Raw genomic sequence first — 15,531 nt, 5'->3', positions numbered from 1 at the left:
TAGGCGGCATTGTAAGGACGTAACTAATCCAAAAAAGTTATCGCTTAAACAAAAAAAATAATCACGAACACAACACTAAGATAGAGTATGCGAGAAAGTCAACAGCGTGGACGAGACTGGCGAGACACAACAAGGGAAGCTGCTGGGTGAGGCTGCGATGATGCGCAGCCAATCAGCTCACGGGATAAATCCACTCGTGCTCTCATTGGTCGAACCAATCACGCGCCTTGTATGAGTGCCCGTGGCATGTACAGTACAGTACAGGCATTTACAAAGCCTCTGAGTCAACTCATCTCTTTTGTTGGGCATGCAGGGAAACCTTCTCTCTCGCGCATCAACATGAAACAACGCGTCTTTCCGCAATATGGCTGCTGATATGGCTGTATTTTTTCATTTTTATTTTTTGATGAATTTTTTTTTTTTTTGTCATGAATATTTTGGAAAAACCCACGAAGCACTGAAGCCGCAAAACGTGAAGCGCGAAGTGGCGAGGGAACACTGCCTCTTGCTTCTCCGAATCTGTTGCATCATCGCCGTTAGCGCTCCCAATCAAGAGCTCCACCGCGGTTGGCTTTACCTCTATTTACGTCTTTTAATGTCACGTCGACATCCACGAACGTTGAAAAAAGTAACAAACCTATTTTGATCAAGTAAGGAGTAGAAAGTATGTCAATCTGTTTTCAAATGTAGGGAGTAAAATTAAGAAGAAAATAAGAAAAATAAATACTCAAGTACAGACACCTGAAAAATCTACTGACAAATTGCTTGTGTGTCTTGTAACGTACTTGGCCAAGAAAGCTGATTCTGATGAAGTACAGTAACAGAGTATTTGTACTTTGTTACGTCCCACAACTGTGCATGAATGTCTGGAACATCCTCATGTGTGCACATTCTAGAGGTTTAAGCAATATGTTGTTCGTTCTTCATCTGGCTAGCTGACAAGTGTGAGCCAACAGTTAGTGTGAAGTGTACATACAGGTTTAAAAAAGAAAAAAGAAAAAATGGCATATCGGTGATTAACCACCAAGCTGTATGGTAAACAAAGGGCTGTGTTGCAATAATAATAACAGATCTGTCTTTTTTTTTTTTTTTTTTTTCTAAATTGAAATTGACCTTTTCTGATGTGCATCACAGACTCACTCCTACTTACCTAATCCCCCACAGGCCTTTTGCTGAGGTGAAAACACTTTGGATAGTGACATCATGTTTCCAAGACCAAGCGAATAAAATTTGAAAGAGGAGTGGAAATGTGGTCCTGGGCAACGGGAAACATCACAATACCACACGTGTTAGTGTCATTACTGGTCGTCAATTGTGAAAGCCGCAATAGTGGAAAAAGACAGCGAGCGAGCGAGAGGACATAAAAAGTCCAGTACATGGACCTTAATCTGGAAACGGCTTTCCGTCAAAATCCCTTTTTTTTGGTTCCCAACTGAATTTACATTTTATGATCAAGTACGACGGAGTCATCTTTCTCAGAGCAAACATCAGCGAGGAGGTGCTGGCGGGCAGCAGGGGCTGATGTGTTCATCGGTATTTTGGATGATGAGACTTTCTGGTAAACATTTTGCGTGCCGTTTGCATTGAGTCTCTGCTGGATAGGAAGCACATGGCCACATTGCAACATAACATAATTGTAAAAACTGCTGCCGCAGGTTCTCCATGTATGGCTACACTGCTCCATTTGGTTGTTTCAGATTTCAACAATTAGATGGAAAACATTGGAAACAATTGGGACGCTGTTTTCTTTTCCGGGAATCAGCAGATTGAGACGGAGCACCGGGGGTTTCTCACTCACATTGCTGATTCAAACTAACAACGCAGCATTTTGGGGGTTTCTAACATAGACGCTGTACTTTAGTAACACAGGGAAAATTGCATTCACTTACTTAAATCTTAACATTATATTGTTAAATAAATGATCTGTTTCACGGAATACAAAGTTGACAAATGCAATTCTTTATGACATCCATCCAGCCGTTGACTTTATATACTGATTTTCGTCAATAGGGTCATGGGTGAGCTGGAGCCTATCCCAGCTGACTTTGCGGGGGTCCACGCAAAAACCGCAATGAAGAAAGTCTGGACACTCATTAAACTGACCGCAGTGCTCTGTCACTGATAAAATCTGCGTCACATGATTTAAGGACGCCATTTTGTTTACTAGAACCACCAATACCGCTGTGTTTATAGTGTAGGCCTATGGTAACTTTGGTCAGTTTTGGAAATGGATTTTGGAGTTTTTTGGGGGGCAAAATGGTAGATTGCGTGGCTGTAGGATGTACCACTCATACCGGACAAGGTGTGCTGATGCAGCATCCCCAAAATAAATAAAAAAAAATATATATATATTAATCAATTATTCAATAAACTCGCATCGCTACTTCAAACAGATGAATACTTCATTTATTTTCATTAAAAAATTATATATATATATATTTTTTTACAAATGGGGATGTAATTGCCAACGCATCCCCACCTCCTCTAGCTCATTCATAGTTGACTAACGGGCCAACGGGATGATAAATCTCAGATTAACAAAAAATATATAAATATTGTGAGGTCTTCAGTGAACCTAATATGCATCTTTTTGCCACGTGGGAGGAAGCCAGACTACCCAGAGTAAACCTACGCAAGCACGGGGAAAACATGCAAGCTCGCCACACGAAGGCCGGATTCGAACCCCTAACCTCAAGTGCGCTAACCACTCGTCCACCGTTCCGCCCAGTTATGCAGTGTGTAGCGTAGTAGTGTTTATTTCGCAGCTCAGGCCGAGAAGCAGATAAAGGGAAAGTTTTCGGGTGCAAGGAGGGAGTCTGATACAACACAGCTGCCCAGCAAAATTGCCTTTCACGAACAATGTCCAAATGATCCACGTTATCTTCGCCTCACCACATTAAATTGGCTCCAAAGAAAGGTCAGCAGTTGAAGCAAAGACAGCGAGCGGCCTGTGGAGATTGTATTAGAGCAAATGTGGAACGTTCTGCGAGTGGCTCACTGCTCCGTAGGGACGCGCTAGCAGCGCATGTTTAAGCATTTGCACTTTCTAAACACTGACGCTCACGCTGCACACACAAAATTGCACTGTTAAGTGCGTGGAAAGCCACTTTAGCGCAGTGGTGGGCACTACGGGCCTAAACAATATCAGAAGCACTGAACCATGTTTACAACCTAGATTCATTTGTACTCATTTATTCCTAATAGTCTATTTTCTTCATTTGGTCACATATGTCTTGGTTGCACTGCTTTGCACTGTGGCTGTCATTTTTTATTTATTTTTCTCTGTCTGATCAGATTTCAGCCGCTGTATGCGACCATGCCAATTTACTCTGCCCAGGTCCTCCAGAGTCAGCAGTGCCATACAGCGGGGCCTTGAGATACGAGTGACTCGATTTACGGGTTTTTGGAGTCTTTCGAGCGCAAACGTGAGATAACAAGTGCTCTAAGGTGGCAGTGAACGCAACTCGCTTCACAACAAGCAACAGTTTTGCAGATAGAACAAGTGAGCAATACTTTATATATATTTAAAAAAAAAAAAAAAAAAAAGCTTATAGCCACTCCCAGTTGACATAAAACAAAGAGAATTACACATGTATTTAAAACAACAGATTAGCCATTAAATCTGCTACCTTAATGTTAATGCTAACATCTCCTAGGAAATGCCATAGATGGACAGGCTAATCACAATAGATATTTGAACGCAAACAGCGGAGATAATAGACATAACAATACTCACTGCCATGTATTCTTTATCTTCTGCGAGGAACGACCAATATTACAGCTGAGGAGTTGTGACGTTCCATATGGGTGTATATTCTTATGTCCATATTAAATGTATGTTTTGTAAAGTACAATATTACAGAGTGCTATTTTCCTCATTAAAATACACAGTACAAAATGTGTTGTTGTTTTTTTGGGGGGCGGGGTGGCTGGAAAAGCTTGAAGGCATTTCTATTCATTTCACTGGGGAAAGATGATTCGAGATACGGATGTTTTGAGATACAAGCATGGTCACCGAACAAACTTGGATATCAAGGCAACACTGTATTAGCAATGGGACTGTTTCTTTAACCAATCAGATGAATGATTAGAGGGTCAGCGCGCTGACCTTCAATGACATCGGCAATTTTCCATCTTCTCATTGGTTAGTCAGAGCAAAACTTGTTACAGCCAACCTCGACGTAGACTTTTGTGTCAGCAAACCCTGGACTGGTTGCTGGTCAATCACAGGGCGCATAAAGACAGACCACCGTTCACAGTCACAACGTCACCGAGCGGGAAGTTTGGAAGTCAGGCGAGCGAACCAGTACGCCTTCAGTACCGTACCGTAAATATGTGACGTTTCCTGCTTTAACACATACCCATCACAATAAAAAAACAGATGTTCCAAAAGGATCCCTAAAGCTACAATATGTGATATCACACCATGGATTCAAACCAACAGGTAATTCCGAACCGTTTAGCAGACTTCAGGCTGAAATCAACATCTGTGTTTATTTAACAGTTGTTCATGAGGGAATATATCATCATTCGATTTGCGTATTTCAAGGTATTCTGCCGCATTACCTCATATTCAGCTTGGAAATAACCCATTGTTAGACTCGCCAACTGTCTGTATAGTGATAGGTTATGATTGATAGCCCTCTTTATCGTTTTTGAGATCACACAGCGTTCCCTACAAAGTCCATTTCTGGCTCCTGTCTACCAGCGTGACAGAAATGTTGGCGTATCCACATACTGTAAAAAGAAGCAAAGCGCTGTTTGTTCACAGTTTTGTAGAGCGCTAATGTTACATCAATGTGCTCTTGGGATAATTGGAAAGGTCATCTTTAATTCATATTCCATTCTATACTTAAAGTAGGGTTGCAAAGGCGCGGGAAATTTCCAGATTGTTTCCAGTAGATTTCCAACGTAAGTTTAGCTGGGGAAGTTTAGAAATATTACAAATTTGAATCTTTCCATGGGAATTGATTGGAATTGTTGAGAATTTAACTGGAGCTTTGGGGTTAATGCAATTTCACATTTAAGCATCAAAACAAACCTTTTGTAGATGTATAGCACTCCGTAGCCACACGTGAGGGCATTACAGTTTTACTCATTTAAAAATGAACTTTTTTTTTTCTCCAAGCAACAGGAGCATCACTGCCCGTTCAAGTTTGCTCACGTATGAACCATCACAACACGCCAAAAATTGTGAACCATATTTGTCTCTTCTACTTACACTGCCTTGACGAGGAAATAGAAGAGAAGGAAGTTTGTTCAGACTTGGATTCTCCGGTACAGAGCTCTTGTCTTGATCCCAAAAGATACCATTGAATTTCCACTGCATTATAAGAAGCCATTGACTTCGGCGTTCACTTCTGGCTCTAATCTCTGGGAGACATCTGCGGGAATCAGGACATACCGATGAGTTCAGCAGCTTAGAACGAAAATATCACATGATGATTTAGCACTTTTTGAGCACATAATGGAGATTAAACGATGGGCAAACCACCTCATGATGATGGATTTCTTTGAACACATGAAATATGATTCTCTTTTCATTGCAACACAAACATGACCAAATACTGATTGAGGCATATTTAATAATAACAGATGTTAAAAATAAAGTTGTATTTGTTGGCAGCTTGCACAAGTTAATCCACCTCTTAATACCTACTCTATCATATTGCAATTACAGAAAGCATCAATACTATACAAAAACGCATTATAAGAGCACATAGCTCTGCCACATACATCATCTGGAATCAACACTTATCTAATAACATGACAAAATGTATTATTATTTTTTTAAATCCATCATACTCACCAGAGATCATCAATTATTCACTATTAATTTGTGCAGATCGCAACAGATTTTGGCCAGTCGAAGTTGGCTGGAACAAGTTTTGCTCGAACCAACCAGAGGATGGAAAACACGATGACATCAGCAAGGGGCCAGCGCCCTGGCCCTGTGAGGATGAATTTGCAATCTAATTGGTTAAAGAAAAGAATTTGGACAACATTTCTAAACAGCCACATGCTGTACATGTAGAGCCAAGTGAAATGCTATGAAATGAAGAGATTAGACAGTTGGGAATAAATTACTAACATTATTGTACAAATATTAGAATTTAGATTGTATTTAGGTTAGTGTTTTTGATAGCATTTAGGCCAGCAGAGGAGACTTTGCTACGCTGCATAATTGGTTATGAGGCCCTTTTCTTTATTATCAAGATAAAATTAGCTAGGCACCGAGTTTTAAAAGGTTCATTAGGAGAAGAGTTTGTTCTGGAACAAAAACAAAGTAACCGTAAAAGCTTTTAATGAATGACATGGGCCCACATTTGTGAGGACATGCTGGAAAGGGAGGAGAAAAAAACCACATGCAGCATGTTCTTGTTTCAGCCGGACATCTCGTAAACTCTCAAGGATTTTATCGGGAAACTCGTGATCACCTGTTGGGAATTTATGGTGTTCGCTACTCCTCGCCGGAATCGCCATCTTAACATAGTGGAGGGGTTTGAGTGCTTGATTGATCATGGGAGCTCTGTGCCTCTAGCTTGGAAACAGGCTCTGACCGCGTTTCTTTTTTTTTTTTTTTCTTATGTGCAAACGGCAGATCAGGTTACCCAGTCTTCTTGGGAATTCTCCATCATTCTACCAGGGGACTTCAATAAAAGGAACATAACCGCGAAACCTACAGGGGCATGGTTATGACAAATGGTCGGCGCGATTTAAACCGGAGTTGTGTTATATACAGTATTAGCAGACTTTTTGCGCTAGATGATAACGAATCTTTTTATTTTTCCGCTACTGTAAGACATTTGTGACGAGTAGGACAATTTTGGGCATACTAGTAGCAAAACTACATGACTAGTGAGCCAAAACTGTGCACATGCTACACTAAAACTACTCGTGAAACTAAATGTTAACTAGTAGAATGTTATATCACTTGTACTACTAGTAGCATGCTGTTGTGTTAGTTTTGGCGAAACGGCTTCTAAGGTAACCAGATCAGTCTCAATGTCTAGTACATGGACATTCAACTGGATATCGAATAAATGCTCAAATGATTAATCTACCATCGTTAAGTAAATGTTCTTTACAGCACTGTATGTTAGTAGTAGGATGAATAAAGTATCTATTTAGTTTTTATTCATGACCAAGCTATTTGAAATGGGTTTCAAATAAAACCTGTATTCTGCACAAATGAAAAAAAAAAAAAAAAAAAAACCTTGCGGATTAAAGGACCTTCAAACACGGATAAATAAAAGCAAGACATCATTCCATACATACATTTATTTTATATAAAAGAAAAATGGTTGTAATATTAACAGTTATAAACAAGAGTCATTACTGGAAAACGACAGTATCCAACATGGCAGCAAGGCACTGAACAATGTTAGATGTCATCAACACATCTACGTGCTCCTCCAAGTGCCTCTTGGGATCCTGCAGGAGAGGAAGAAAGGAAGACAAAAAAACTTAACTTAATTTACTCCTAATGATTCCCCCAAAAGAACCCAAGTTACAGTCAGTGCGTCATCATGTAATTACATTCACAGTTTAGTTGAGCTACCGCTATTCCGAAGATACTTGACTGGACTACAGTACTGTACTTGTGTTGTCTCAATATACAGTACTCACAAAGAGTTGGGCATAACGGGCTTTAAGGAGTGAAATTTCACGATTCTAGGAACCATGCTGTAAACGTGTGTTAGCTTGAGAAACGTAAGGACCTTTTCCATCCAAATTAATGACACATCTTGGTCTAATTGGTATTGCGCTGACACCATAAGATTTTCTCAAATGGCATGCACAGAGTTGATAGCGAAACGTAATCTTACCTGTTTCCCAACATTCTTGATGGCCAGCTGTTCTGGTGTCATTTTGTCCTCTTCTTCAACAGCCTGAGATGGAAACGCAACAGCAACACGAACAATTTGTTTAGCAATGCATCCTGACTCTGTGTGATAATTTGTTTTCAAGTTCATTTTAAGATAAATGTTTTAAAAAAGGGGTATCACAATGTATGATACTAAAGATTGAGCCAGTGTCATGCCCCAAACAGAACAAAAAGATTGTTACTTTGTTGTAGTTCTTGGCGAGCTCCAGCATTTCCTTGACGATGGTCTCGTTGAGTTTGCAGTGCTCGCTGTAATCCTGCAGTGTGAGACCTTCCATCCAACTCTTCTTATGCAAGTTGAGCAACATCTACAGGAGAGTCAGTCATGTTTCTCATGTTCCTACAAGAACACTAATACAGTGAACCCCCTACTATATGGAGGTCCGCGCAGCATTGCAGATTTTTAATACGATTTACAAACATTTCAGAAATACAAACAATTGGGACATTCAGGACTCTCCGCTTGAGTGACGTGAAGAACAGCCCATGCGGACATGGTGTGAACAGACGATATTCCGTCTTAAGCATCGGCCCCGATTTTCACAGTGATGGTCCTGGCAATGTAGTCAGCTAAAAGCCTTACGGGGACCCATAATTCATTGCGGTGATCTTTTTAACTTTAGCACTGTAGTTGTAGAAAATCAAGCTTGACATTGCTCTTTACTTGCATTTGCCCCATGTCAATATTGTTATGAGTATGTACATTAGCTATTCGTTGGGCTAAGGTTGGCACTTTTGACTTGATTTCATAGAACGCTAATTGCGGTTTTGTGTTTTAAACTGTCACTTTCTGGACATGTCCTATACATTCTCAAGCAATTTGGTGATTTACCAAATCAGAGTTGCATACAGTGTACTTACTAACGTGTCTTTTTCTGCCAAGAAAAAGAGCATAATTGACCTTAGGTGAGTCAATGCTGCCACATTAAAATTATATCGGCAATTAAGTTAACTATCAGAGATGTGCAGGGGAGTAACTGCTCGACTGACCTATTTAAAAAATAAAAGTAAAAACAATGCACTGAATCCGCAATAAATGAGTGCTTAATTGGTTTTTGTTTTATTTGTCAGTTTTACAGTAAACTTCACCAGGGAATAGGAAATAGACCGCCTGAATCAAGCACGCTTTGCCTCGATCGAGAGTGTCAAAGCGTGTTTTAAAAAGTTTAAATGTGTTTCAATGGTGTGGGAGAATTAATAATATTTTTAAAAGATTATATTTTCAGTGGGTCTGGAACCCATCCTACATGATAAACGGGCTCACTGTAATAGGAAATTCATAAACAATGATGATTTATACCTTCTGCTCCAACTCATTTTTCCTGTAATTAATGGTGATTGAATAGTAGTGTCTGTTCAGTCCATGAATCAAAGCCTAAAATTAGAGAAAAAGAGGTAAATACTTCTACATGTAGTAATAGCAAATCTCAACATTCTACTAATTCAACTACTCTATTTCCCCTACTACACATTCAGCTTGGTTTTATAGCAACAAATACTGTAGCAAGCTAACGTGATTCAATGCGTCACGTTACCTGGATTGAGGGTTTGTTCAGATGACCCAGATTTGATGTGGTTTGTCTTGGTTCATGACCCAACACCATCATATTTGCATTGATCAGTCTGAAGGCATCAATGACAACCTGGAAGACACGTTGTGAAGGAAATTAAATCCAAAGGAATTTCTAAATAATTCGCTCATGTTTTATAACGCTCACCCACCTTTCCTTTGACACTCTGAATGGGATCCACCACCACAGCGACCGCTCTCTCCGACAGAGCCTCAAAGCTCTGCTGTGTGTTGATGTCCACCCCGGACAACCAGCAGCCAAAACCAGGGTGGCTGTGATACCAACCCACCACCATCTCGGGCCTGATGAGGAGTGGACAGTAGTTAAATAAACACAGTGAACCCCAGTTTATCTTGAGGGATATAAACCAGACCGACCCATGACGGATGAAGCGGCGATGTAGAGATCATAAAAAAAAAATGTTTGAAATAGTTGATCCCTCCCATATAAACTTAGTAAAACACACATTCTAAAGTATTTCTTAGTGCCTGTTCTCACTCTTGCTGTCAAAAAATGCGAGACTATCTTATACCATCACTTTGAGGAAACAGAAAGACTCCCTTGCCTGTGCTAGTCTTCTTTTTTCTTTTTTTTTTTTCCCAAATAAGCGGCAATGTTTGCTTGCTTCAAACATTTTGCCACTTGCAGATGTTTAATGTAAAACGGACACATAAAACAAAACATAATTGAACCTTGTATGTATTTAAAAACAAACAAGTCGCCTAGTGAAAGTCTACTAGCTTAATGCTAACATGTAATGCCAAACAACAGAAGCTTTAACGAAAATGGTAATTATAAACCTGAAAACGACTGCTACTTTAACCCACATGGAGCAGCAGCAGACATACAAAGTACTGTGAACCCCTACATATTTGCGGTTTGGCATTTGCAAATACACTTTTGTAACCTATCCTCTATTATTCACTGGAAAACGCAAAATCAAAAGTCAGGCTTACCTGTATATGTAAAAACCCACCAAAAAGTGATTACCGTATTTTCACAGCCATAAGGCGCACTTAAAAGTCTTACATTTTCTCCAAAATGGACGGGGGCGCCTTATGTGTGCACCGAGTTCCAACATCTATCAATGTTGTTGTGTGATGAGCGCTCCGCTTGACTATTTTTTTTTTTTTTTTTTTTTTTTTTAGCATTTCCTGCTGACACGCTGCTGAGGACAGGGGAAGGGTGCATGAAGTAGGACGCTATTCTACATGGACACCCGCATTTCCGGGGTGTGCATTGTCCAAAACAACATCGGTTTGGCTAAGGACCCCCGAAAATGTCACTTACGAAGAGGCACGCTTAAGAAGCACAGTTTAAACTGAAAGCTATCAGTTACGCGGAGGAACATGGGAATCGAGCAGCTGCGAGATAATTCAAGATCAACAAATCCATGGTTCGCAAGTGGAGCAAGCAGGAAAACGAGCTTCGCCAAGTCAAGACGAAAAAGGTGAGTTTCCGAGGAAAAAAATGAAAAACAAAACGCGGAAACAAGGCGAGGTGGCCGGAGTTGGAGGACCAACTCGAGCAATGGATTAATGAGCAAAGAACAGCCGGGAGAAGCGTCTCTACAGTCACCATTCGACTGAGTGCAATAAGTCGGGGCTTGCCATCATTCCGGGAGGCTTGACGAAGCGCTGGACATCCGTGTAAACACAGGATTGTGGATGTTGGGGACGAACGTGCCTGCTTACACTGTTGTTTGAGCTTTCGCACGGCAACGAGACTGACTCGAACCTGGCGTGTTGGATTGAGAACTTGCCCAGCTGTTCATTTCGGATACAGAAGATGAGGACTTTGATGGATTTGTGGATGAGGATTGACCAAAAAATAACGTGAGTACATTGTTAAATACTTCAATAAAGTACAACCGAACTCAGTTTTCCTCCCGCTGCCTTTTTAAAAAGTTTTAGCGTGCATCCATGCTACCGTATGTTTTAAGCTAGCGTACGTTTTACCATTCCTTCGCCCAATAATACAGTGCGCCTTATGTATGTGTTAAATACAGAAATAGACCCCTTAATTGAGACTGCGCCTTTTAATACGGTGCGCCCTATGGTCGTGAAAATACGGTACTTACAAATCTGGGATAGAGCGATGAACCGCATTATAGTGGGGGTTCACTGTATAAGCCAAATGTAAGTTTGACTCGTCAATGACAGTTTTACTACAAACCCGGTAATTCTTTATTGGTACTTGTACACATGAACAGGGACCATTCTTGAGCACTGTCAGTGTCGAACGTCTTACCTGCCCGTCTGCTTCAACATGTCCAACATCTTGGCTTGGAACACAGGGTCCACTGCCTCAACACTCACACCCTGTGAGACAACAAATAGTTCAACACATTAAAATTCTTGGTATAATGGAAATTATTCTATTTTCATGATTTCTTTGGGAAATTCTTTTTTCAAAATTGGCATTAGAACGTTTGTTTTTTTTCCCCTCAAGAATACAAAAATGGGGTGCAGAATCTCAATATAAAAGGGGGAGAAATAAGCATACCGTTCCAGACTGGGGCATGGCGAACACATCAATAACTCGCACAGTGTAGTCATCAACAAACTCTCCCAGCATCAATCCCATGACTTCCATTGGAACACCCGCACGCCCGTGCTTTAACATCTAACAAGGATAGATAGAAAAACAACAGAGGTCACACAAAAGTACAAAGCAACGTTAACATACATTTAGCTATTGTTGGTGTGTACCTTGAGCAGTGCCAATGATGAGATATAGACTTGCTCTGCCGTGTCCACAGCTGGTGCATCTGTCGGGGGGCCCTGATCCGGCACAGCGAATCAATCAGGTGATTTAACGTAAACATCAACTAAATACCAATCAATGTTTTTTCCCCACAGTTTTGAGCTGTGTACAATTATGGCTTTATGACAATTTAGGCTTTGCTACCTGGCCAAGCCCTGGCATTCCCCCACCAAGCCTCAAGAGACGGTCCATGTCAGGTCTGTTGACTTGACGAATGACACAAATGATTATTATTATGCAATAATTTCACTTGAATTGAAAGGAAATTTTACATCTTTCACTTGAATTGAAAGGAAATTTCACATCTGGTAATAGGAAATGGATTTTGACTATGACATATGGATATTAAATAATAATAATAATAAAAAAACAGTGACTATATTAGTTCAAGTGCAAACAAAGTAAGTATGAAAAACTTGAAATAATAATTGTCCTGAATAAATATCAAAATAGAAAGACAGTAAAGCTGGCAAGCATTAGGCGTATGGGTTGTCTAGTACATTCAGCTTTGTCCGAGTTGTGATTCTCAGTGTGGTATGAGTACTATTCGTAGTACGTGACCTCCCTCTAGTGGTCTGTGAAAGAATGACTACCTAAGTACAGTTCATTTGTATTTAACTTTGCATTAACTTTTAAGTTAAAAACATTTGCATACAAGCTTTAAAAAATTATTTATTTTCATACATTAATGTATAATTTTATTTAGCCTTTCTGTGTGATATATTCTAATTGAAATTATTTATGTATACATTTTGTATTTTACTAAATTTATTTAAGCGCAGCTCGAATGTTTTTAATGTTTACTGTATTAATGTTAATGTTGGTCATGATGGTGGTACTTAGAGAGCAATTTTTCAAGTGGTACTTAGTGTAAAAGGTTTGAGAACCACTGTTCATGCACATAAAATGACTTTCAATGCGCAATATTATGCATACATTTTATGCATATGAACTGTTTCATACAAGTGTACATATTGGGTGTATTACAATTCATAACCGTGTCATAAACCGTACTTCCCACTTTGCACTAATTGTACATATATTACTGTAGGATAACTGGACAATAGTTCTCACTTACTTATTCCACCTTTCTCAGGTTAAATTCCTCGTCAGTGCTGCTCTCTGTATTCGTTTTTACTTCGTCGTGGTTTCTCCATTAATAACATGTATAATAAGTGTCTGTGCGTGAGTATTAGTGATGTGACAATTGTATTTCCGATTATTATAGTATTTATCAAGCTCCATCTAACCCTAGAAGGAAACTTTCAATCTGAGATTCGTTGACTACTAGCATTACTCGGCTAATCTACCCACACCTTTATCTGGATAACTATGCGTTGTACTTGGAACCTTGTTGAAGTCGCAGTGTATTAGAGCTTTGCTAGACATTACACTCTATCCTATAAGATCGCAGTTCCATGGAAAAAAAAAGAAAGAAAACAAATATCATCGTAAATTACAATTGACGTTTGCGTCCTGTTAGCATACTCACGCTAGCCTTGTGTCAGCCTTCCAAAAGGAAGGCGGCAACAAATTATTTACACTGAGTCCACGTCGCCGAATCGCTTATATAATCATATAAATAACTTCATATTTGGCCCAGGTGTACTTACGAATTTATGTTGTAGCTTTCAGAGGCTGTTTTAATACACGAAAATAAATCGGCACGACTGGCTACAATGAATCAGCCAGAATCAAGTTGTCGAACAACTTCCGTCGCATAATTGACGTCAGCCCCACCCTCTTTTTTTTTGCAATTATGAAATTGAGACGCAAGAGGACGCTACATTCACATTTAGTGAGTAGCTACTTGCGCAAATCTTGTGCTCATCCATTTTATATTCAGAACTGTACTGCTTTTCAGCAAAGTTTTTTTGTATCGGTTGTGCCAAACACAGCAAAATATCTGAAATGCTGAATAAAATGTATTTAAAAATGTGTCTTGTTGTTAGCTGAGCTGGACAAATCAAATTTTATGACAGTTTATTAACATAATTTTTCTTTAAAACACATCCAAAACGACATTGAATAAGTGAAGTGTTTTTCAATAAATGTTCCCTAAATTGTCCTGCAATTCTGGAACTGAATTCCACTGCTGAAATGTAAAATCTGGGGAAAATGGGAATTTTTAGGACGTGGACCCTAATTGCTCACATGTCCTGAATTTTATGAATGTTTGAAAGTTTGAATCAGTTGAGAACAATGGAAAGAAAAGTGTGACAAAAACGTGCCGGGAATAGAAAAGAATACAACAGAATTACCTTTATTGTCACTGCACACATGTAAAATGAAATTGAAAGCAACGTATGCGGTGCAAATTTGTAACAAAACAAATAAAATAAGTGAAAGATATCAAAGCTATTTTCAACAAAAGATAATAAAACAAAAGTAAAAGTAATCACAAAAAAATTCAAATTGTGTGTGAATGCTGAAGAGCTGAAGCTGAGTCGAAATGCTTTGGAATTCATTGAATTGTTGCCATTTTAAAAGGTAAAATGTGAGACTTGCAGCTGGAATGGTTGGAATCCGTGTTGAACTGTGGAAGGATAATGTAAATGTGTCAACTATATCTTCATTTGGCAAATTCAGTGTGGAGACTGAGGAATTTGGGGAAGGTGGGAATTCCTGGAATGTGGAAAAAATAGTTCCCGACGTGCCCTGAATGAGTTGAGCAGTTTGAATTTGGAATGGGAACGATGCGGAACAATCTTGTTGAGCCTCCCCTTCACTTGAATGGACTTTTCTTTGGTGGAAATGTGGAATTCTTAGAAAAGTTACCATTTTTTGGAATGTGGAAAGTAGGCTTGTCACACAAAGTCATCCATCATCGAATTCATCAACAAATATCTCGATGGTCGGGTTGAATCAAAATAAGACATTTGCAAACATGTGCTTTTACTTTGGAAAACAAACGTCTTTTCTGACATTACGCACCAAACCGGTAACATAATCAATGTATAGGGGGGGGGAAATAATAGTCAGTTTATGCTAATTAAAAAATATATAAAATTTAAAAAAAGCATTATTTGCAGCTGCAGTAGGAATAACATGTAACTGAAGCTGAAACAGCGGCGGAAGTGTGTATCAAGCTGCCCTTCGGATTAATCAGTAGCCAAGAAGTGGCTCTTGCAGTTTCAAAACGGTTGGTGAGTACATCACTCCCTCTCATGGGATATTGCTTCATTCTTTTTTTTTTTTTTTTTTTTTTTTTTGGTGTTTGTTTTTGTTCAATCATTCAACAATACCCAACAATCAACAATAATCGGTTAATAAAGAGTAACGGGGAAAACGATTTTGCAGTAAACT

The 15,531-nt window shown here is 39.4% G+C and overlaps 1 protein-coding gene and 1 long non-coding RNA gene across 3 annotated transcripts; both read right to left on the bottom strand.

The window, feature by feature from the left end:
• Positions 1-206: 206 nt before the first annotated feature.
• Positions 207-5,869, bottom strand: LOC133399298 (uncharacterized). The gene is made up of 3 exons (XR_009768190.1): positions 5,810-5,869; positions 5,222-5,384; positions 207-1,255 (listed from the first exon to the last, which is right to left on the bottom strand). It is a non-coding gene; the product is annotated as an uncharacterized LOC133399298 (long non-coding RNA).
• Positions 5,870-7,266: 1,397 nt separating this feature from the next.
• Positions 7,267-13,927, bottom strand: psmd14 (proteasome 26S subunit, non-ATPase 14). Of its 2 annotated transcripts, none has more exons than XM_061703545.1 (11): positions 13,839-13,927; positions 12,370-12,431; positions 12,171-12,242; positions 11,965-12,084; positions 11,710-11,780; positions 9,611-9,761; positions 9,424-9,531; positions 9,189-9,263; positions 8,071-8,196; positions 7,830-7,892; positions 7,267-7,434 (listed from the first exon to the last, which is right to left on the bottom strand). In XM_061703545.1, exons 2-11 carry the CDS (start codon positions 12,415-12,417, stop codon positions 7,336-7,338), a joined length of 933 nt encoding a protein of 310 aa, XP_061559529.1. In that variant the 5' UTR covers positions 12,418-12,431; positions 13,839-13,927; the 3' UTR covers positions 7,267-7,335. The 2 variants fall into 2 exon arrangements, with proteins under 2 accessions (XP_061559529.1, XP_061559530.1); XM_061703546.1 differs by having other exon boundaries at positions 12,370-12,424.
• Between the last annotated feature and the right edge of the window lie 1,604 nt (positions 13,928-15,531).

Source organism: Phycodurus eques, chromosome 2 (assembly GCF_024500275.1).
Source record: "Phycodurus eques isolate BA_2022a chromosome 2, UOR_Pequ_1.1, whole genome shotgun sequence".
NCBI lineage: Eukaryota > Metazoa > Chordata > Actinopteri > Syngnathiformes > Syngnathidae > Phycodurus > Phycodurus eques.
The sequence above is the reverse complement of the archived record's forward strand: the minus strand, read 5'-3'. Positions and strand labels throughout refer to the sequence as shown.